The 25019-nt window shown below is 39.2% G+C and overlaps 2 protein-coding genes and 1 long non-coding RNA gene across 12 annotated transcripts in view; 1 reads left to right on the forward strand and 2 right to left on the reverse strand.

The window, feature by feature from the left end:
- sp3b (Sp3b transcription factor) lies at positions 1 to 21800 on the reverse strand. Of its 7 annotated transcripts, none has more exons than XM_087256764.1 (7): positions 21151 to 21800; positions 12335 to 12452; positions 6670 to 6767; positions 3754 to 4942; positions 3462 to 3642; positions 1609 to 1805; positions 1 to 1527 (listed from the first exon to the last, which is right to left on the reverse strand). In XM_087256764.1, exons 1-7 carry the CDS (start codon positions 21430 to 21432, stop codon positions 1250 to 1252), a joined length of 2343 nt encoding a protein of 780 aa, XP_087112890.1. In that variant the 5' UTR covers positions 21433 to 21800; the 3' UTR covers positions 1 to 1249. The 7 variants fall into 7 exon arrangements, 5 of the variants coding, with proteins under 5 accessions (XP_087112890.1, XP_087112886.1, XP_087112887.1 ...); XM_087256760.1 differs by lacking the exon at positions 21151 to 21800 and adding an exon at positions 15632 to 16053; XM_087256761.1 differs by lacking the exons at positions 12335 to 12452; positions 21151 to 21800 and adding an exon at positions 7069 to 7219 and having other exon boundaries at positions 332 to 1527.
- Positions 14904 to 23209, forward strand: LOC147843383 (uncharacterized). The gene is made up of 2 exons (XR_015493326.1): positions 14904 to 16827; positions 18795 to 23209. It is a non-coding gene; the product is annotated as an uncharacterized LOC147843383 (long non-coding RNA).
- Positions 22427 to 25019, reverse strand: part of ola1 (Obg-like ATPase 1) — a 10977-nt gene continuing 8384 nt past the window's right edge. For 2 of the 4 annotated variants that reach the window (NM_001281986.1, NM_214700.2), the window contains 4 exon segments: positions 22427 to 22977; positions 23007 to 23348; positions 23423 to 23545; positions 23653 to 23749. In NM_001281986.1, coding sequence (NP_001268915.1) covers positions 23247 to 23348; positions 23423 to 23545; positions 23653 to 23749 — 322 coding nt within the window. In that variant the 3' untranslated portion in view covers positions 22427 to 22977; positions 23007 to 23246. 4 annotated transcript variants of the gene reach the window in all.

Consider the following 25019-nt stretch of genomic DNA (forward strand, 5'->3'; position numbering starts at 1 on the left):
TTTTGCATTTTAATTATTTAATAAAAGTTGTGTAAAGTGTAACAAATCAAATCAAAAATGTCAGCTGATACTACCGGGACCTTCACGGGACTGTATACATGCATGTAAGGACAGTAACCCCAGCACCATGTGCATAGGCATACACTAAACATTTTGGTTTCTGTAAATAAGGCATTCTGCGATCCACATATTGTGCACAGCATACACACTACAAACAGAACTAGTATGACAGTGTGCCAGAGAACAGTCAGTATTATGAGGTATTTGAGTATAATTCATTTAGTACATATATAACAACACAATATTAAAGCATTTAGAAACAAACTTGTAGTTTATGAAGTCATAGGAAGGTTTCCGCCTTTAATTGTGTTCCATTTGGAGAAGAAAAAAAAACAAAAGAGTTGTACAAAAGTAACATCAAATTTTACACGTTTAAAAAGTAATCGAAACGAGGAGTCTTTGATACGACAGAATCATTATTAGACTACATAAATTGTGGCTATAAACAGCTTGGGGGCTGAAGAAAAACGAAAAGAAGATACATTATGAGTGTTACAGGGATAATCTGGACAGCGATAAGAAGGATGATACAAGAAAAAGAAAGTTTATTACACGATTGTTTGACTCCGTCACCTGATGTCTTGCATGTGAGTAGGACAACGAAATCAGGAGATGCGAGAGCGCAAAGACCACTAACATGACGTCGAAACGAAAATAAAAGCGAAGACACGTTTGAACAAAGGCCAGCCGAGAGGGAGGAGGATAAAAATGGACAGATCATGAGTAAACCTCCCTCACAGCAGACTGTGTCCTTCTCCTGCCATCATTCTTACTGTAATCGATCATTCATACGCACACGCACACACATATCCCAGCTTTCCATGTACCATTACACGAACACGCTCTCAAAATGATCGTCCCCTGAACATATACATGAGCGAAAGTAAAAACACATGCAGCTCCAGCATTTTATACTACAGATTATGATACAAAATAAGGCATTTCTGTGTATGAGCACAAGTTCATTTGAGCATGTAGCGTGTGTGTGTGTGTGTGTTTGTTTGTGTGGAACCACATTTAATGTCATTTTTTGCCTTGTTTGTACAAAAGACTGCTATTGAACATAAATGGATAAGTCATTTTTAAAATATATATATTTATAATATATATATGTATTTTAATCATATATATATATAAAAAGATTGATAGTGAAAAACAGACGAGCTGTGAAAGTGGCTGTGATTTTGGGTCACTCCAAGACCTCGCTGGCAGACACAGTGACCAATTGGAGCGGGAGGTCGGAGTTTGAGAGGAGGTCCTGGGTGCCAGCCTGCTGGAGATTGGCGAGGATGACTGTTGCTCCGCCCCCGGTGATGATGGTGTCCGAGGGGGCGGCGGCTTCTGTTTGACCCACACCGGTGTTGGAGTTTAGCCCTTTTTTGTTTTGGTGTGTTTTAATGTGTTTGGCCAAATGGTCACTGCGCATAAAACGTTTCGAGCACTCTGGACACACAAACTTCTTCTCTCCTGAAATTAAAAGGAAAAGGGTGTCAAACTACAACTTGAATGATCAGGCTGGATCCAAGTGAGATAGAATTCTGATATAACCTGTGTGTGTTCTGCGGTGGCGCTGGAGCTCGTCGCTGCGGGTGAATCTTTTACCGCAGTAACTCCATGAGCAAATGAAGGGTCTCTCTCCTGAGTGCCAGCGCAGATGAGCTCGAAGGTGAGACGTCTTTCCGTACACTTTACCACACCCTGGTATATGACAGATGTGTTGTTTCTTCTTTCCCATACTTGAACCTCTGAAATCACAACATTTCAAATCAGGATTATAAAAAGTAGAAACTTGCACAAACAGTGAATTGCCTGTTAAAACCAAGCGGCAAGCTCCCGCTTTCCCTTGTGAAGCCAATCCGGAAGTAACTGAAGCTGCAATTCATCGACTCGCCTTTGGGGGGCTGGCTCCAGAAACTCCAGATTTATAGACTGCTATAATAAATTAGCTAATTTTATAGCTGAAAGAAACATGTTTACAGCCTAGTACAAAGAACAATTTTGGTTCATATAGTTAATATTACCCTTCATGACAACTGCGAGGAGGTGATTTTTTATAACTCATCCGTTTTGTTTATATTAAGTTAAATTCAGTCTGCATAATTAAGGGCGTGGCCACTTGAGTGACAGCTAGGTCTAGCTGGTCGTCATAGTCACTTCACCTAAGCTGATTCTTGCTGATTATCCGCTGAACTCAGCATGTACATCGTATTTGGCTTTGTTTTATGTGGCTTTACACACTCAGTTGCCTTTTGGAATTATTTCCTACAATTTTTAGGTGATAAGGCAAGCTGTGCGCACTTAATTGTGCTCACAAACCATTCATATTGCCTACATTTCCCAGGTGAGTGAAATTATATACTTATTTAACATATCTATAAATGTATTTGTTTAAGATCATTTATCATTTAGATTTTTCTTTAGAACTGTAAAGCACTCCAGAATCTGACAGATTGATAAGCTGTAGGCTCTAGAACAGCCATCTGTAACGTTGTCATGCTGTGTTCACACCAGAGGTGCAACGCGCGGATAAATCACGATATTCACACGCGAACCGATGCGTGAACATTTGCGTTTACTCGCTTACACTCTTCATTCGCACATCAAATTCACTTCAGAACAGACGCCGATTCGCGTCATGGGCAGGGCTTAGGTTACTGTAGCTTCGTTGCTAAATGTCTAACATGGATTTTATTGAGAAAATAACTGTGTTTATGTGCTTTATGAAGACTGCAAAACAGCGTCGATACGTTTGGGGGCATGTCTGGGTCCACTAGATATTTTTAGAGATGCACCCAGCTCTGTGAGCTCATAAACTCCTCCAGAAACTCAGTTTGATGAACTGTTGCCGGTGTTGACTGGAGAATTTCCCCCGGGACACCAACACAGCGCTACGTCACAATCAGACCCCCACAGGAGCAATCTCCTGATTGGTAAACGCGGCGTGAATTTCCACTTAAGCTCAGATTTTTTAACTCGAACGATTCACGCAAGACGCTCAATTCGCACCGCGCTATTCGCGTCTATCACGCTGCATGTTAAGTTTACACGTTACTTAACATGTAAATCACTCATGCTTGATGCTTCTTCCACGTCTGATGTAAACAAAGCATCATACAGTTTTCTACCTAGATTTCATCAATAGAATTGCATTTACTAGTACAGACCAAAATTTTAATGTTTTGAAATAATTAGCATTTTCCTCCTGTAGAAAAACGTCATAAGAACAATGCTTAGTGGCTCAATGTTGCGATAAAGGTGCGATAATTCGTGAACAAAATGGCGACGGGTGGCCAAGCCGACTTGTAGCTTCATTTGCGCTCTTTAGAAACCTATGGGAGACGTCACAGATACTACGGTCATATCTTTTACAATCTATGGTTAAAACAGGATTTGCGCCTTACCTTCCTCCAGCCTCTTTGCAGTTTGGACAAGTGCAAGCTACTCTACGCAGTCTTTTTCCCTCTTGGCCCGTACCCTCCATATCCTCCTCAACCAAACGCACGCGCAGATGCGCCAAATCACTGGTGCTCAGGGTAGAATTTGGCCAATCATCTGATTCTGGTTCCTCTTTAATTTGAATATCTACAAAATCAGAGAGTAGACGATGATTTAAAACATTCAGAAGATGCTTGCGATTCTACACAAAACAATCATAAATGTAACAATAAATATGCTAAATAAAGCGACTAATACCTGTATGGCTCTCTGTGTTCTCATCTTGCTGGTACTGACCAACTGAGTTGACAGTGACTGTCTGAAGGTTCGGGATTTGGCCCAATGCACCTGTGGTGCCAGACTGCCCGAGAGAAAGGGTCTGTACAGGGGCGAGGGTAATTTGGGGAGAAGAGACCCCGCCAGCAGCTGGTAACTGTAGATTCTGTAGGTTCTGAACCCCTTGAACCTGGAAGGTCTGCCACTGGATCTGGCCGGTGGGAGAGACGGTTTGGGCTTGGATGAGAAACGTGCCAGCATTCAACAGCTGCACGCTTTGTAGTGTTTGCGCTGCTCCATCTGCCGTCTGCGCAGGTAAGAGCTGCACCACCTGCTCGCCGCCGGTTGTGTGGTTCTGCTGGATGTACGACAGATCCTGGTGCCCGGCTGATACAGCAGTGGCTTGGGTGAGAACTCCTGTCCCGTCTATTGTCTCAGGAAGTGATGTCGACGTGGAAGAGGTGGTAGTTGGCACAAAGGCATTAGCGTTAGCATCGTTGGCGTTAAGTGACTCTGTGCATTTGCCACTTTCCCCCTGGTTATCGCTTGTTGTGGTGGTGGGGCCAGTCATGATGAGCTGGCCGTCTGCAGTTACGCTTGTTGCTATAGTCTGAGCACCAGCCAATCCAAGAGACTCCAGATCCACATTACTCAAGCTATTTATCGGCACTAATGTGATGTTGCCGGGCAGTCCCATATTAGCAACAACTTGGCCTTGTGCGCCAAACCCTGAGCCGGCCAATGAGACTGTGGGTATCTGTTGCACGTGCCCACTTTGGCTCAGTAGGCCTTGGAGGTCATTTGCATTAGTTGCTGTGGCAATACCTTGCGTTCCATCCGGAAGGATGGCAATGTCAGTGCCCAGCGTGCTTCCATCTGCAGCGGATGCTGTATAGCTTAATGATGCCCCATCTGCCCCCTGCAGCTGTGGGATGACCTGGTACTGCACCCCATTAGCACCGGTGCCATCTACCCCTGCCGTCACGAAAACAGGCTGGGTCTGCCCTGCCATAGTCTGTAATGGCACCACATATTGCCCATTGCTGCCCAAAAGTCCTCCGCTGGGTACATGCACAACTGCTGGCTCACCTTTCACTGAGCTCACAGGTGTCAGCACCTCCCAGCGATCAGATGAGCCAGTCATCTGGATGGCCGTGAGGTCTGTGGTCTGCTGTGGGGTGAAAAGATTACGCTTTAGGAAAATTTGGAAAAAAATACATAAGAGACAAACAAGTTTCATTAAAACAAAAACTAACAGTTTGAAGGGCATTTCACACCAAGGATGATAACTACAAACTAGAATAGCATCTATGACAATGGAGAGCTACATTTTGTTGATAAAATTGTTTCTGCAAAAAAAAAAAAAAAAGTTAATAAAAATCTAAATTGTTAATTCAAAATGATTTTTTGGTGATATTGCAGTGTTTACAACAAATGATTTATCCAAAACACATTTATTCATGTGCCCTTATAATCTGCAATGAAAAGAACTTGCCATATTCCCTCTTCTTTTGTATGACGACGTGGAAGAGTAGGACTACTTCTCAATTCACAATATCAGTTCTTGTCCTACATTCTAACTTAATTTTTGGGTTGTTGAAGAAGCAGTTACATGTCACCTTTAACACTGGACAAAAGGGCTACATGCACAGTGTTCTTTTAGCCACAGATGAACTTCCGGTGATAGGTTCAGGTTCATTCATTCATTCATTTTCTTTTCGGCTTAGTCCCTTTATTAATATGGGGTCGCCACAGCAGTCAACTCATCCAGCACAGGCTTTTACGCAGCAGATGCCCTTCCAGCTGCAACCCATCACTTGGGAAACATCCACACACACTCATTCACACACATACACTACGGAAAATTTAGCTCACCCGAAACCGGAGCACCCGGAGGAGAAAGACTGTGACTTTTTAATTTCATAAGGTTCCTTTTACAGCAACAATTTTTTAATTTAATTAAAGTAAAATCAGTTAAACAGACTTAAGCATTCATTTAGTCATTCAATGAGATGAAGGCCGTTTACACGCAAGTGCTGTCAGCTCAAACTCCATTGAAAATACTGGGGTAATAAATAATTTAACATATTTTAAAGACATGGAGCAGAACAATGGAATTTACCGCAGTGCTTCTTGTCCAGTCTGAGACCCACTTTAACTCATATATCATCAATCAGGCATCACAGATTTAAATACGAAAATATTATCCAAAATAAAAAATGTTCATTTAAGTGATCTGACACCAGAGAGAAGTCTTCAGTTATAACAGTAATAAAACTTATGTCAAAACATAATATATGGACTATTCATAACTTTGTGCATGACATACTCTTAAAAATATAGGTATGACCATAGACTAAAATATAGAGTATGACATGAATATTTTTTTTTTGACCACATGAGTACTAAAGGGCGTGTTTCAATTGTATGTTTAATACGAAACAATGACGTCTTTAAAAAGCCGTGGGCCTGTCGGAGATGACAAATAAACAATCAATATTATTTTGAACGCCAACTGCACACGACAAAAGGTGACAAAGAGCTTCTGTTCGCCAGGTCTGCGCTCGCAGCAGCTCCAGGGGGAATGGTGGAGCTGTGGAGGCTGTGTGAAAGCCTGGGTAGGGGTGGAGGCTTTTCCCGATGGAGGGGTCCTCCCCTATCGTGGGGGTGACCCGGGATCACCGCAGGTAAAGCGGGCAAGGCGACGGTGGCGAGTCTGTCCGACCCACAATGGGCGGGTTTAAAAGGGTAAGAAAGTGGGTGGCCGTACAAAGCGAAGGCTCACAGGAAGTGTTCGACTTTTCCCCTATTTTTAAAACGTGTGAACTTCACCAAAACACCACAACACCCCGCGAGACAGCGCCGGGGAGGCGAGAAACCAACCGGGGGATTTCATACCTGGTCCTGGGCGCCGCTGGCCGGCTGCAGAAAGTCGCTCTGACTGCTGTCCACGTCCAAGGCAGCCATTTCCTGCTGTTTCGCTGGCTGTTCTGGGGCTACGGAGACACAGCGAGAGAAAAAACTCAAAACAAATTCATGCTCAAAGAACTCCCACCTCGAAAAGGCGGAGATTAGCCGCCAAACCGCCTGGAATTTAAACGAACCAGGCGGACCTTTCTGCTGTCGCGGTGCCCGAGCAACAGTCTTCCCAAATGTTTACTTTGTTAAAGTGAGGCTAGCTGGCTAACGGTTAGCGTCTCTGCTGAGAAAGATTAAACACTGAGCTAGCTCGCTTGGCTAATGGCTCTCCAAACTCACCGGCGGTGCTGTGCTTCGATCGGGATAAGTGTTACGTACCAGTCATAGCGTGAAAAGGTAAAAAATCGGAGGTTTATCTGTTCATTTAAACTCCCAACATGATTGTTTTAATCAAAGGCGGGCTGTGATCGGAGATTCGGGTCGATTTTTTTTCTTATTTTTGATTGACGGTGCGGGAAACACAAAAGGTGGGGCTTCGGAGATTACCAGTCAAATTTGCGTCACGTAAACGGAAGACCCGCCTTTCTTCTAGGACGCGATTGGCTGCGCGATTCGACCTCCTGGACGTGGAGTGGTCACAGCTGCACGTCTGTCAAATCCACGGCACTACTGTTTCCTGTTTGTTGTGCGCTTCGCGTATGCGGAGAGTCTTTGGAAATCTTGCAGGAATTGTTCACGTATGGCAGGAAGTTAAGTTGCAACTCTGGTAGCCATTACGCTGAGAGCGCTAGACTAGACGTGTTGCGAAATACTCAGGGTTGTGCTTGCACAATGTCACGTTGACATTAAAAAGTTATATAAAATGATGTTGTATTACAAAGTATACGGAACTGATTAGTTTCGTTTAGTTCCAACAGTGCAGTCGTTGTTCGAGCTTGCCCGATTGTCGGTTTATCCACCTGGGTAAATAGCGCTGAGCGGAAACAGCTGTGACTCCGGATGTCCCCGGGGCCCAACTGTATCATTATTATCTACCGCCTCACTTTGCTCATCTCTCGCTTTCAAGATTACAATTTGTATGGCTAAGTTACTTTTAAATACAAGTCTGAGATTAGAGTCAACTTTGACCAATTTCTTTCTCGAAATGTACTTTAACATTGTAAAGTTTTGTAACAAAGTAAGATCTTGTTCCATCACATTGTGCATGCATCAAGTTTACAAAATATGTTAACATTTAATACAAATTGCTACATTTATTACTGTAATATAAACACACTAAACGCTTTAGGCACTGCTCATAAAGTAATGTATAATAATTAATTTCATGTTTCAGAACAGAGAGGAGGCTCTCGTACATGATCTCCCCGTTATCTCCAACATAAAAGATTAGACCTTAAAACCTCTTTAGTAATGAAGATACTCTCCACTGTTTTTTTTTGAATTGGTTCATTTTATTACTTTCCTAGAGTTAACCAGTTAAGTTTGACTTTTTGAATCCGTCCAGCTGAACTCTGGCTCTGGCAGGGGCACTTTTTGGGTAGCTTTAATCACTGAATCGGATTAGACCATTAGCATCTTGCTCAAAAATTGACCATAGTTTTTTTTATAATTTCCCTGTTAAAGCTTGACATTTCTTTGTAGTTAGTGCGTCAGTTGCAGCCACGGTACAGCAACAAACCTCCTTGATAATTACTCCAGTATGAGAGTAGCGTTCCTATCAATATCTAGAAAACAGCAGTTTTTCTGTCAGTCTTAGTACTTGGTGTAAATACAGAAGAGACAAGCATTAAATAGCTAAATTAATTGAAACACTTTGTAGGGATGGCTGATGTGAAACTGACGTTTGGACACACTGTCGAGATCCCGGAGTGCAAGTGTTTTGAAATACTGCACCGAAGCATGATCCGAAACATCTAGGTCACATTACTAAGGTAATTCGACACACAGGTCACATGACTAAAGCGATTCAAAGCATCGGTCGTTTCAAAAGCGTTTCGAGACCTGGCAAATCTGCATTTGTCTGACAGGGTAAAATAATTTATTCAAAATTGAAGCTAGGTTAGCCTAGCCGCCTCATACGCTGACCAATCAACAGCTTAGTTCATGCACAGCAGGAGAGGTGAAATTGAAAAATAATCAAATAATAACAAATTAAACCATGATTTCCCTTTTTTTAGCCAAAAAGCCTAATAGACTTATTGTTGTGCAATGAGATATAGCGTTACTAACTGACGAGGAAACACACATGGGCAGTTCTTCTACATAATTCATTCATAGAAAGAACAGCCAGAAAGGGGAAACTGATGGATTTGTGCCAAATATTAGCATTATTGACCCATAATGTACAGAACCTATAACTGTCATTTGTTTCAACTGTCATATGTTTGTGTCTTTATCCAGTTTCTATTCTAATTTGCAGTCAAGTGAAAACAATTTATGAATTGAAATGCAAATCGAAGTATAAATAGCAAAAGTGAACAAATAGATTTTCCCTACCAGCAAATATTAATAAGACACCAAATATAAAACCAGACACTAACTCGCTATAACATCGTCACCAGTGACTAAATCTCCAAAAGACTGATGAAAACACTGGTGAATTGTAGCTCTGACATGGACATGAGGATTATAAATGACTGAAAAGCAGCTGTGGGTGAAGTATATTGATCTCTAGTGCTCAGTTTGTGATCACATCTTTGTTTGGTTCTGTTGATATGCAATTTCAAATATAAATAGCCTGAAACAGATGGAAATATGATGGCTATTAGTATAACTACTATTGCAAGGGCTTAAATGGAGCAGTGCTCATAATATCGAGCGGGAAAAAAGAAAAAGACAGCTGGGAAACATAACCTGCTTTGTATTTTTGTAGGAAACAGTTTAGATCTGTTTAGGGTAAGAGGTTTTTGAGTTATTGTCGTCGGTCTATCACTGAATGTGTCAGGACTCAGGAGTATCGAAAACAAAACCAACTTAATCCCACTCTGTTTGCGCCCCTCACAGAGTTTGATTCTCTCCTTGGGTTTTAGGTTTAGGAAAGAAAATTCCACCACCCCGTCTAAACATTTAGCGGTATCAAATTTGCACAATGCAATGCACAACGCTTTGACTTGTTTCCCTCGCTCGAAAGCTTGACAGCATGTTGCTACGGTTGCTAAGCCACGATTGGTGTGTAGTGGTTTTTAGGTGTGGCTTATGGCGAGTTCAGACTGCATGATTTTCTAACTAGTCGTGTCACAGATGTTTTCACACTGCATGACTATCTGGGCTTGCGTTTCGTCGCTGCTTTGTTTACACTGCAAGATGGATCGGCGACATGGACATTCACATTGCATGACTTTACTATAGGAAGAATCGCCGACAACTTCGTCCAAACTACGTCTCGTAGCCAAAAACAAGTAGTATATCTTTTGTTATTAACTACATAATGAGAAAGAAGCCTGTAATGGGTTAGAACAGTGGTTTTCAAACTTTTTTAATCTAGTACCACCTTAGAAAAAAATTGTCTCTCCAAGTACCACCAAAATGAGCAGTATTGAAATACAGTAGCGTAGTAGGCCCAGTAAAGCAGCTACAACTCTGCACAGTTAAAAAACCTGGCAGTTTACCTCAGAAATATAGCCTATATATAATATATGGCATATTATATACATAATTTTTTATAAATTTTTAATTATTTGTAGCATGTACATGAGATATTTCATTCCTCCGTGTACCACTAGAAGGAAGCCCGTGTACCACCACAGTTTGAGAACCACTGGGTTAGAACATGTACATGTTTGCTCACCTAGGTTTAAAGGGAATTAGCCATTTCTCCTCAACGTTGATGATAAACTAATTTCTTTCTGTATGAAACGTCAAACAGACACGGTTGCGTCTGAGTCCTGTCAAACCTCCACTAGTTTTTCCTCCATTTCGTGGGTCCAAATAAACCGAAAATTAGCGTTAACTTCTCCTCCAGCCTCCCGCTGGCCTGCAGCAGGTATACACATACGCACACACAAGTGAAAGCTGCTCTCTCATTGGCTATAGGTGATGGCTGATGTTATTTTCAGTCAAAACTCAATTCACACGGCATGATTTGAATCGTCGACAGCTCCAGATATTCAGCATGCCAAATATCTCGCAGGCATCGGCGACTCATCAGCGATTCTCTCAGATCGCGTCTTTGATAGTTCATACTGTGTGATTGTCACTCATGTGCACCGATTTGCCTGTGATTTCAGGCATTTGTCGGCGATTTCTCAAAACCTGTCGGCGAGCCAAAATCGGGGCTAAAATCACGCAGTCTGAACTTGGCATTAGCGAAGGGTCAGTTTGCTTAAATGTTTCTTAGCTGAAGTGTACAGAGCAATACAAAAAATTACCACTAGGCATCACTGTAGAGACGGGTTTTATAGGTTGTTGCCAGATCGGACATAGTTGTGAACAGAAATTAACAAGAATTATTTATATTGTTTATTAAATGTCCCATTTATTGTATTTTATTAACGTCTACCCCCAACCCAAAAAACTGAACCGTTACAGTTACGTAAAAACAGTAGTTGTACCAAGTATTATTTATGCTATCTAATAAATTACCCAGTAAATTGTATTGTTTTTTTTCTACCTTCACCCCAACCATCACAGTACTGTAAATATATTAATTATTGTTATACAGTGTCATAAAAACATTTTGCTATATTGATACCGCGTATCCGATCTAGACTTTACCGGTTTCATAAAGTCAACCACTAAATCATTAGTCGTTTTTGAGAAAGATCCTAATGGTTTAATCCAGGGGTGCCCAAACTTGGTCCTGGAGGGCTGGTGACCTGCAGAGTGTGGCTCCAACTTGCCTAAACACACCAGCCTGAATGCTTGTAGTATGACTGGACTAGCTGGTTTAGGTGTGTCTAATTAGGGTTAAAGCAAAACTATGCAGGACACCTGCCCTCCAGGACCAAGTATGGGGATCCGATTCAATGATCTATGCTATGCTCAGATGAAAGTGCTCCTGCCAGACCCGGAGATTGAATGGAACAAAAATTGATGAGACTCAATTGAAAGCAGGGGTGTCCAAACTCAGTCCTGGAGGACCGGTGTCCTGCATAGTTTAGCTTTAACTTGCTTCAACACACCTGCCAGGAAGTTTCTAGGGATACCTAGAAAGAGCTTGATTAGCTGGTTTAGGTGTGTTTGATTAGAGTTGGAGATAAACTCTCCAGGACACTGGTCTTCCAGGACCGAGTTTGGACACCCCTGCTGTGAGACAAAGGTCTCAAACTCAACTCCTGGAGGGCCGCAGCTCTGCACTGTTTTGCTCCAACCCCGATCAAACACAGCTGATCCAACTAATGAATGTGTTCATGGCTTCTGAACACCTCAATTAGTTGGATTAGCCGTGTTTGATTAGGATTGGAGCAAAACTGCAGAGCTGCGGCCCTCCAGAAATTGACTTTGAGACCTATGCTGTAAGATAAGCCTACTTTTTAAGAAGTGGAGAGTTTCTTTAAAAATAATCGCCATTGGTTGATAAAGCATTCTTCTGTGATCCATTCACATCTCTAATCTACCTAACACATCATCATAAGGTTAGAAAAACCACTGATGTCAATATGAAAAGGAAAATATAATATATAACATAATAAAAAGTAAAACAGACTTTCACTTCTTGGTTCTAGTTTCAGGGTGTGCGGTTTCAAGTCTGGGAAGGTTTGGCATTGACCATCTTGAGTGTTAAGCTCCTCCGTCTGGCATCCCATTTCACGACTTGTCTTGTGCTAAGAGTATAGAAATAGATTCATTTCAACAAGCATAGTATCCAAAGCATAGAGACTAAACATCATGACATACAGTGAGTGGTCACCTATCGGGCACAATGTTGGGTGTCCAGTCCTGCTTCTAGAGGGTTATCAATCTACAGATTTTAGCGTCAACTCGCTACAGCACACTTGTCTAGAAGCTTCTAGCAATTCTTAAGATGTTGATTCGCTTGTTTGGATGTGTTTAATTGCAGTGGGAGTTCAACTGTTCAGGACAATGGCCCTCAAGTAGCAAGTCTGCATATCCCGCTTTAAAACAATATCATCTGGCAAACATGGATCAGCAAATTCATTTATAAAAGTTGATCAAATAGTGTTCCCTTGTCACAAACTGCTTAAATGAGGCCGACATGCAACCATACTATACATGTTTTTTTTTTTTTTTTTTTTTTAATGCAGATGTGCTCAGTAAAATATTGTATCCTGCATTGAAATGATCAACTTGCCCTCACATTCCTAAATGCTGCTTATATAATTTCTCTTTAATAAACAGACGTTTTTACCTAAAATACCTTTGATAACTTTTTACCTTCGATCACCTGTGACAACATTTTGGACTGTTTTTTTCTTAATAATCTGAATTTTGCTTTGAATGCTCTGCTATTTAAGTATAGTAAAAACAATGCAATAAAGTGATTCTTTATTAAACTTTCAATCGGCAAAAGGTCTTGAGTGTGAATACTTTGATCTCTCTCAAGCCTTAAAAAACATGCAAACCATAAGATTTCACTCAGTAGAGGTAAAGCTGTGCAGTGACTTCACAAATTTTGTGTTACGAACTGTGGCTTTTGCTCAAATATAATCCTAACTCAAAATATTGCGGATGCATAGGTTACATTGTGAAATCAATGCTGAAACAATATATTGTGCAGCCCTTTTTATTATTTAATATGCAAAAATTTGACTTTGATAAGCTAAGATGACTGCTTACAAAAACACAAATCTGGAGCTCTTGAAAGCAGCAAGACTGTGGGTGCATGAGTATATCTTTTTGTCTAGTCTAAAGAGGAACTAATCACATCAGTTGCGTTTCTAGGTGCGATTGCTTCACACAAGAAAATGGGAGCGCGCATCACATCAGCTGTTAGCTCAAGCGATCAGCATTCACCTGCTTTCATTTGCTCGCGCAAACACAATTAGTTTTGTCAGTCGTGCTGCTTTTTGATTCTAAGATTGCATTTGCACGCATATTGGGTCATCCTTATTGTCCAAAAAAAAAACAAAAAACAAAGTGGCTAGTGGGAGTGACTGTCTAACCCGCCAGAGCTGAAATCTACCCGCATTTGGTGGGTGTTAATGTGAAACACCCTATATATATATATATATATATATATATATATATATATATATATATATATATATATATATATATATATATAAATATAATATACCAATTTTAGTCTGACTTCTGTATCGACTATTTTAATGAACTTTGGAAATTTTGAGAATAACTCAGATTACTTTACCTAAACATTTAAGACAACTTTTGGAATTAGATATTCTGTTGTTGCTATGGAGCGATATTATGGTAGCAACCGTTAAAAATTATTTACAATGATAAAGGGATGACAATCCAGCCACATTTGTTGTTTTTTGTCCACCAGACAGTCCTCCTGAGCTAAGAGTTTGCCATAGATATAAACACTAGATGTCGCATAGGGGCCCTGAGCATGCGTCAATAGCGCCGCCACATTTGTACAGTGCTCCCAGGGCAAATGTCATTCAACCGTACTAGTCAAGACAGTGTTACTACGTGAAGATGCTGGACTTTAGCGCTGTGTACGGCTATAGTAACGAGCAAACAAAAAAAACAAAGCAAAAAGGCAGAATATTTCATAGGTAAGATTTAGTTTTTTACGTTTTGGTATGGTATGAACCTTTTTGCTAAACAGGTAACGTTATTGATGATGATACAGTCACTTACTGCAGTGGTTCTCAAAGTGGGGGTCGGGACCCCCCGAGGGGTCGCGGGGCAATGAAGGGGGGTCGCCTGGTGATTTCCAAAAATCTATTTATTTTTATTAAACCATAAGAATTAACATATTTTATCCATAACTATACTGAAAATAAAAATAGTCGTTTATAGTTACTATATACTATATAGTTACTATAGTAGCTTATAGTTACTAGTTCTATTGGATTACGACCCCTGGGGTAATTACATTATATTAAAGGCAGCAATAGCGTCAGATGCATTTTGATTTTATAACATCAGGTTATACTTTCTGGCACATTTAAAGCACTGACACAAATTTAATTGGTGTGTCTGCGTCATTGCATGCAATAATTCTGTATTTATAACCACCTCAGAGGATATTGGGGGTCGCGAGTCACTGGCATTGTTATTTTGGGGGTCGCGGGCTGAAAAGTTTGGGAACCCCTGACTTACTGCACTCACCATAAGGCAAAGTAGCACTAACTCACACTAAATACTCGGCTTATGCTAGTTTTGTTGAATAAAATAAGCAACAATACAAAATAAATATGACAAGGAGATGCTGCGGTGCCAGAAACTTGTATTATTGTCGCCTCAGTGAAGGAGTCGCTCATAACAGAGATTCATTCACAAACGAATTGTTCCTTCTGTCAGTATGAGAAATGAAAGCAGGAGAGGAGGTGTGTTTCAGGGTGGATAGTTCATTTCTGTACACACAAACACAAGCTTTTTGTCAGGGATGTCCGTGCAGTCACTTATCCATCAATGCAGAAAAGTAATGTAGAATTTAAATTTTTGTAATTAAAAAAAAATTGCATAGTGACCTCCAGGAAAACTCCCAATCCGAAATAAATGTGTAGATGTGTGTAGCTCTGGATGGCCACAGTCCTTCACTGCAGCTTGGTCCCACATTCATTTCAAAGGAGCGCTACCCTGTACTAAAATGGCGGCGCTATTGTCGCATTCCTTCCAATAGACAACAACAGGGCAGGCGACATGTAATGTATATATCTATGAAGGTTTGCAATGACACAAATCACAAATACAAAAAAAAAAACAGCATAAAAGGCCATTTACACTGAACAAAACAAATACATTCACACACCAATGGACGATCTTGTGATTTGGCTTAAACCAACATAGATCAAATGGCCCAGAGCAGACAAAGCATCTGTGACATGGTAAAAACACTGTTACTCACACTTGAGCGTTGCGGTTGCATTACTTTCGGATCCAATATAGTGGGCACGGCATCGTCTTTTACTTTCAGTCTCTCTGAAAAGCCTGCGTCAAACTGTGTCTTGTTCGTAAAGGAGTCCGTAGTAAAATGAAGCGAACAAACGAAGAGCGATTTAATGATGCGATCTGGAACTTCATTAAAAATAAAGTTCACCCACTGTTTCCTTAAGTTAGGATCTGAAGGAAGGCCGTGCAAAGACTGTGTTTTTCCGCAGCTTGGCACAGCACAACGTCTCGTAATCCTCGGAGGCATCTTTATTCTTTTGTTTCACAAGTGTTGCCGTCTTATTAATCTAATACAAGTTCAACCTGGTAGGCGGGGCTAAGCAGAAGTAGGCGTTGATCTTCTGTCACACTATGACATCACAAATGAAACAAAATACGAAAAAAGTCTTATTTTGATATCAAAAATTGGTTTTATGGCAGGTGTGGCCAGTTGTGATCCTGGAGAGCCATGGTCAGCATATTTGATCACTTTCCAGAGGCGTTCATTGGCTGGTTCAGGTGTATTCAGTTATGGCTGAAGCTAACGCTGCGTTCCATTTACATTGAAAATCAAGTGTCAGACCTGGGAATAAAATGAGATCATAACTAAGTTGACTACACAAGTCGAAAAAACAAGATGGATGTGTCCATTGACTACAATTCCAGCTGTTTAAAATTGAGGTAAAGCTGGTATCATGTTTGCACATTCTGACTTTCTCATTGATAATATAATTTCAGCAAAGTTTTATTTACAAACTCTAAATAGTGAAATCATATTTGCAGCCAAAGACTATTGAAGTACAACATTGTTCAGTCAATTAAATAGTGCTAATGTTGTTTTGAAGACATACTTGCAAGCTATTTCTGACAGAACATTCAAAGTAGCGATGGTAAACAATAAAGGGAGCGTGTCACAAGTTATCACTGAACGAATGTGTATATAAAGCCCACTTCATTGTAGAAACAGGTTGCGTTGAAATTTTGCATGCACATTCATAACCCTAAGGATGAGGTCACAAAATTGTCAAGAATAGTTTAATCCGTTTTCAGCAGTTTGAAATTGAATCTGGGTAAATCTATCCCAGCACAGTAAACAAACCAAACAGAAAAGCACTTCGTTTTAAAGATGGTTCGTAAAAACTCCTGAATCTCAGCCATTATTTCAGCACTGCTGTATAGGCCTTTTTCACACTTCCTGGTTCCGGTAAGCGAAGCAGTGTACCACAACATCCGGTTTCAATGCGACGGAGCAAGAAAGAATGGCAGGGTCATCTCATCGCTGTGATTGCTGCGTTCCCAGCTGCTCCAACTCAAAAACGACACTCTTACTTTAATGACCACGATCTCCCGAAAGACGAAGGACAGGGAAAAGCATGGATGACAATATTAAAGGGGGTTGAATGCCGTTTCAAGTTATATGCGGGAGTACGTTCGTATGCTGTATGCACTTCAAAGCGGAGATTATCATGTTTTATTAAAGACTGGTGGTCTATGGTTTATTTTGATGAGTAATTATAATATAGACAAAACTCCAGTTAAGCTATCTGCCTTCCACAAACAAGTGCTCATCATGGTCATTAATCTATAAGCATGATTTATGCCTAAATTGTTGTTATTTTGGAATAATAGACAGTTCATACAAATGCAAATCTCTTTTTTTTAATTGGTTTGACAGCAAAATTATTTGTTTAGTCAGTTATATAATAAAGATGGTATACTTTTCTTACAATGAAGTCCTTTATTACAAAATCTTAATAACCCAGAAAGTTTTCAACTGTTATTGGTTCAATTCCTGCAGAGACATGTTATTCATTCATGTTATTTAGAGGTATTAATAAGACCATCCTTCTGATGCATTGTCTTTTGATATTACTAAATCTTATGTCGGCAAATTTTGTTTTACTAAATACCAAGAGTAATGATAGAGCTATTCATACTCTTTTCCAAAAAGAAATCATTACTGTACCTTATATTCAATTTTATTATATGTCTTTATTAAAGGGTGAATTGAAGAAAAGTGTGGCTGTTACCACAGAAATATCATGTTAGAAATAGAATTAAAGAAATGTCCTATAAACTCATCCACAAGTTTTATCCAGCAAAACATTGTTTGCAAAAATTTAAAAGTGGGATTGATGTAAATTGTATTTTTGTAACGAATATGAGGAGACAGTTTTACACTTATTTTGGCATCGTACATAGTCAGCTTATGGGGTGAGTTGCAAAATGTATTAATAACGATTCTTTTGTGTTCAAAACCTCTTTCATTATGGATAAATGTACATTTGGGCTTTACTTGATTATCCTAATCTAGAGGAAAATAGTTTTATTTATTTAATTTGCTTATGTTGTTAACAAAATTGTACATTCATAAATGTAAATTTACTAATATGAAACCAGATTTTACAAATATGCTTGTATAATACCAGGATCAACTCTCTAAACAAGAAACTCGACCCACTTTAAAATTTGTGAACTCTACAAATGTATTTCATTATTACATTTTGATTATTTGTATTTTATTCATAATTACCTCCTGGTATGTACATTTTTGTATTGTAAAATGTTATTTTCTGTTCTTTAAATAAATAATAAAAATGAATATTATCCACGATTAGGAGCTAACGTGTTTCCAGACTTGAGAAAACCTCACGAGCATTAAACAACCTGTAATGTATTAACCGATAGCAACTCGCCTGTATAGCTCTCGCCATTCACTATATCTGACTCTGAATAAAAAGGAAGGAGGGGGTTAGCACAGTTTACAGACGGGACTACTGACATTAAACTCATTCTGCTGGATGTTAAATAGCCAGGTTAATCTAGCTTACGAATGGCTTGAATGAGCAGATCTTATGTTGTTGGCTGTGCACCTTACTGGAACCTGATGTTGCAAACGGTAAGACACGTTTTCTGCACAAATTGTGCAAATCGGTATCATCTTTTAAATGCTGTTTTATTAAGGCAGTTTTACACATTCAACGAACAACATCTTCCTGTCCAAATTATGGCAAAGTTGACCGTGAGAAAGTCATCCGCTGTCCCGAGGCTGTCATGTCTCTGCGACTCCTAGCGAACCCGGAAATATCGATACACTGCTTCGAAGTGCGCTTCCGGTGTTCAATTCCGCTGTGAAAAAGGTCTATCGAGTTGGTTTTATATTCGCACATTCATTCATTTAACGGTCTGCGTATTGATTACCACAGGACATTTTAAAACGCTTACCTTGAAAAAAAAGCTTAATGTTGCTTAATCAATTCTATAGACAAAGTGAAAAACATTACATTAAGCGTTTTCTCCCCCATTGAAGTTTATTATAAGGAAAAGCATAACATGGCTTAACCTACCTTAACAACAAGTAAAGCAGATTTTTATTTAATAAACCTAAATGAAAACACATTTGATTGGGTGAGTGGAGGGCCCTATGAATCTGCCATTATATGTCTTTGAAAACAGGTGACAGGTTAAGGCAAAGGGGTCATAAAAGAGCATGAGAGAGGACTTGGGGATACCATCTTTGTCAGAAAAGCATGAAATATATACAACATGTTGAAACTGTCATGTATATCTGAAAAGACACAAATTGTATGGAATAGAAGGCTCCAGTTTAGATGTTTGAAAACATGAACACTAGTCATGATTACCAAATGTGAACTGTATGTGGAAAAACAGTGATGACTATATTCGATATGTACATTATAAGGGCCAACAAGAAGAGGGGAGAGACTGAGATGGGTCTGCTCCAGGCTGTCCCAGCTTATTTGGAAAATATTCCAATAAAGTATATTCTTCTGATATTCATAACCTCCAGACTGAGTTTTATTCATTAAGAAAAAAGCCGAAAACCACTACACAAGCCGTGAAAATCAAATTTCTATTAAAATTTGACTTGTGACAAACTTTCTGATGTCAAAAAAAATCAGCTCATTGTAGTGAGTGAAAATGATCATGTTATGCATTTCTCCCCATTGAAGTCCATTATAAAAAGAAAAAGCTTAACATGGCTAAAGTCAACAAGTGGGGCACACCAAAAACCTATCAGATTTTACTTGTATTATTTGTATAACGCTTTTACAATGTGGATTGTATCAAAGCAGCTTCACATAGAAGATTATAGTGAATTGATATTGTCAGTTCAGTTCAGTTCAGTGTGGTTTAATATTCACTGCTGAGTCCAAACACTGAAGAACAATCCATCAATAACAAGTCCCGAACCATGCAAGCCAGTGGTCGACAGCGGTGAGGAAACGATTTCACCAAATTGGTGAAAGTGAAGGATAAAAACCTTGACTAATGATAAATAAATATACATATTAGATTTTATTCCTTGGCAAAACATTTTATATATTTTGTAAAACAAGCAAGCTCTACTTGTATCCATACACTTTTTTTTCCAACAAACATTCTTTAAAATTAAAATAAAAAATGAACAAATGTTTTAAGTTTTAGAAACTATAATATAAGCAGAGGTGCAATAGGTAGTGCTGTCGCCTCACAGCAAGAAGGTTGCTGGTTCGAGCCCAGGTTGGGTCAGATGGCGTTTCTGTGTGGAGTTTGCATGTTCCCCCTGCGTTCGTGTAGGTTTCCTCTAGGTGCTCCGGTTTCCCCCACAGTCCAGACATGCAATACAGGTGAATTGGGTAGAGGCTAAATCGTCCGTAGTGTATGAGTGTGTGTGGATGCTTCCCAGGGATGGGTTGTAGCTGAAAGGGCATCCGCTGCGTAAAAACGTGCTGGATAAATTGGCGGTTAATTCCGCTGTGGTGACCCCAGATTAATAAAGGGACTAAGCCGAAAAGAAAATGAATCTATTAACCTATGCACAACAATCTGTCCAGGTCGGTGTCCTCAGCAATAAATACATAAAGCACTTTTAAACAAATGTTATTGTGAGGAAAATAATTAAAGAGTTGAAAATTAACTTTTTGAATAACATTACTGAGATAAATTGTTGGTGATTATATGGGTTTTGGCCAGATTGAGTAGCAATACATGAGCAAAGGAAAATTAAGACCTGTGTAAAAAAGATTTAAGACCAACAGCACAATATTTCAGTAAATGTAAGACTTTTAAAGGCCTAAAATGTGTTTTTTAAGATTTAAAACATTTTAAGACCCCGCAGAAACCCGGTATTCACATTCACTCCTTTAACTGTCCCTAAATTGTTTTACATGCTACTCTAAATATTCAGTCTGATTTAGCATTTAAATATGACTTAAAACAACATTAGCACTGTTAAATTGGCTGTGAAGTTAGCAATGTTGTACATTAATAGTTATTGGCTGCTAATATGATTTTCCCATTTATAATCTGCTAATAATACTTTTCTGAAATTATATTATTAAAGTGAAAGTCTCAATGTGTGAATATAAAACCAACTTAACACCTCAATCACTTCTGTTTGTAAATGCCCAGTGGGCGTGGAGAGGTGGGAGGACAGTCGAATAAATCGTGCTAAAAACAAAATAAATGTCTAAAATATAAAACAACACTTACCAGAAGCTGCTGACTGGGTAAAAACCGAGGAGTTAGTGTGACTGTAGTTGACAATGCGTCTTGTTTTAGGATAAGGCGACCGCCATAACCGGAGTTGACAAGTCCAATATTGACATAGCATTCGGGTTTAAAATGCAAGCTACAGGCATACTTCCCAAACGTGGACGCATTTAACCGCAAGCCAACCGCCTGCAAGCACAGTCGAGCTCTGACACGGTCACTAGGGAAAGCGTGCAGTGTCTTTGTATAATTGCAGTGATGGTACAGACAGACTTGACCCATACCTCTGGGTGGCAACAACGCCGATGTTTGAAAGGCCGCCGCCACCTCTCATGTGGAGATTCTCCAAAACTCTGATTATGTGAAATGCCTTTGTACAAATCACAATTCAATGATATGAAGTACTGTAATTCTCTTATCGTTCGCTATAATGAACAGGTCACCATCCCTCTCTCATAATAAAGATGACGCATGCTGTCATTGCCTTAGATCTTATGCATTACCTGCATGTCACGCAAATATATCGATTTACGTGTTGTTTTCACAGAATCGACTTTTCTTACATGACATATTTGCAAATAATATACATCTGAAAATGACTCGCGGAGTACACTGGACGGCACTGTTGCACTAATGCTTCACGGCACAATGTTTTGGCGCACTCAGGTTACGTCATTATCCTGCGTCATTCTAAATAATCCATACAAACAAATATGATATCGCATTGGAATTCAAAGAAAAGATGTTTTATTTATTTATTTATTTTTGGAATATTTTTAATTTGCTCATAATATATGGAACATTTTTTTTTATTTATAAATGTAAATGGTCAGTGAAAAAAACTAATTTTACTCAATTTAAAATAGGTCATTACCAATGCACGATAAAAGAAACAAGAAACAAAGCAAAAAGAACTGTTAATTATTTTAAAGGCTTAAATTTAGTTTTTTGTTAAATATATAATGTTGTGTTCTAAACTGGCAGTAAAAATAAAAACAAATAAATAAACATTATGAAACGCATTGTTTTTCGCTTGCACAATTTCACCATCACATATCCAAATATTAAAATGAAATACCTGTTTTTTGTTTTAAAAAAAATAATTTGAACAAACTCCTTGATTATGATTCTGAGAAAGATTTTCTTTAGTAAAATAAAACAGTACGAAAACAGTTTGATTTTAGCAAAACATACCCGACATTTTGTATTTTGCCACCATTAAGCTGATATTCTGTAATATTCAGACTTTTCATAAACATGCACACTGTGACATAAATGTATATTATACGCTCACCGGCCACTTTATTAAGTACAACTGTTCAACTGCTCAACGCAAAAATCTAATCAGCCAATCACACTGCAGCAACTCATTTACACATTTCCTAAACTGAATACAAATTAACTTGCTATTTTCGTGAATAACCCTTTTAATTCAGCTCCAAGCATTTCACATTGGGTGTTTTTGCTGGACTCTTGTGGTGAAAAAAATAATCTAGCATGAAATGTCTTGATTCTGGGCATTAGATGAGGTCATAGCTCTATATGAAGAAAATGAACAAGCTACTTTTGACATACCTGGTTTTAAAACTCTCATTACCACATACTTGAAAGTAGAAGGCTAAATATGGATAATTTCACAGAAAACAACCTATATTTAAATCACACGAGTGTAATACTATTTAATTCAGTGTTTTTCATAATTTTATGATAGTCAAATTTAACTGAGTGACACTTTTGTTACTGTATTACCTTAATTACCTTCTTTTTTCTGGTCAAATGATCCGATTTCCCAAATTAGGATCAACAAACAACCAATATCACATAAGAATATCTAACCAGCCAATGCAAATATTGGAGAGAATCAGGAAAGGAACTTTAAACAGAAAACACTTTGGTCAGAGTAAGTGTTTTATTAGAATAAACTGCTGTGTGACATGCAGCTTGTGTAAGCAGACCGGACATTATGTTTACTTCAGCCATTAGCCAAAATAATCAAATAAAAAATTAACTTATCCTCCAGGTATGATTGAGTTTTGAATGTTCCAAAGCCTTAAATGAAGTGGTGCCGCAGATCCATCGGTCATCACACAATGGCTTCACTTCTTCTTGGGCTGATTAGGTGTGTTGAATTTGAAGAAGATGATGTCTCCATCTTCCACAATGTAGTTTCGGCCCTGCTGTCGGTATTTCCCTGCAGCCTGCAAACATTTCACAACATCATCAGTTCAGCATTCATCAGTTAACAATCCATACCAGTTTCTCCCAGTCTTACTTTAGCTGCGTTTTCACTCCCTTCCTCCTTAAAGTCTGTGAACTTCATGACTTCAGCCATAATGAAGCCTTTCTCGAAGTCTGTGTGGATCTTTCCAGCTGCTTGCGGCGCCTTGGTGCCTTTCTGTAAGTTGTTCAAACACAAGCATAACATTTGAAATAGTGAGTAGTAGAAATATTTACAGCATTCAAATGCATTTCTGGACATGAGTCTTAATTTTTTTTGCTCACCCTGACGGTCCATGCACGAACTTCATCAGGTCCTGCTGTGAAGAAGTACTCCAGCTGCAAGGCTGAATAGCCACTCTTGATGATCTTAGTCAGAATACTGAAACAAATGACTCAAGATGTAAACAAAGTCATGATTAAAGGGTTAGTTCGTGCAAAACATGTAATTCTGTCATCAATTACTCACTCTGCCGAGACCTTTGTTCATCTTCAGAACACTATTTAGGAGACAGCAACAGTTCTGAGGTGTTCATGTCCAGAAAAGCAACATTGTCAAAACATTCCATGCTGCTTAAACAGTTAAACTGGGGTCTGTTCTTTGTACCTCGCTTAAATAATCTACAATGACCATTTCTATCAATGAAAGATAAGAGAGCTCTTGGATTTCATGTAAAACATCTTAAAGGGGAACTATTATGCAAAAATCACTTTTATCAGAAAGATCCGACCCTTCTTATCTGAACATGCAGCTCAACTCCTTGTTCAAGCTCTTGTTCTCTCCAAACTGGATTACTGCAACTCTCTACTAGCTGGGCTTCCAGCTAACTCTATCAAGCCTCTTCAACTGCTCCAGAATGCAGCAGCACGAGTTGTCTTCAATGAACCTAAACGAGCACATGTCACTCCGCTGCTAGTCCGTTTGCACTGGCTGCCAGTTGCTGCTCGCATCAAATTCAAAACTCTGATGTTTGCCTACAAAGTGACTTCTGGCCTAGCACCTTCTTATCTGCACTCACTTCTGCAGATCTATGTGCCCTCCAGAAACTTGCGTTCTGTAAATGAACGTCGCCTCGTGGTTCCATCCCAAAGAGGGAAAAAATCACTTTCGCGAACGCTCACGCTCAATCTGCCCAGTTGGTGGAATGAACTCTCTAACTGCATCAGAACAGCAGAGTCACTCGCTATTTTCAAGAAACGACTAAAAACTCAACTATTTAGTCTCCACTTCACTTCCTAATCTGCAATTGCCTCTTTGAATATCACACTAATTGTACAAAAAAAAAAAAAAAAAAAAAAAAAAAAACTACTAACACTTCCCTTCTTAGACTTTACAGACCTGAAACTTGCCTTTAGTACTTATTCATTGTTGCTCTTAGTTGTGTAAATTGCTTCCTTGTCCTCATTTGTAAGTCGCTTTGGATAAAAGCGTCTGCTAAATGACTAAATGTAAATGTAAATGTAAATAAGGGGTTTAAACACAATTGTCTGTGCATAGAACCAGCTTCTAATGGTAAAAAGTATGAATCACATTTTTTACAATCACACTTGATGAAAACAGTCTGCAGAAACACTTTGATTTACATTCTCGCTTTGTACGAGTAAAGGCTGATTTATACTTCTGCGTCAAACGCACGCATATGCTACGGCGT

The sequence above is a fragment of the Danio rerio genome, chromosome 6, assembly GCF_052040795.2.
Source record: "Danio rerio strain M-AB ecotype USA chromosome 6, GRCz13ab, whole genome shotgun sequence".
Taxonomy (NCBI): domain Eukaryota; kingdom Metazoa; phylum Chordata; class Actinopteri; order Cypriniformes; family Danionidae; genus Danio; species Danio rerio.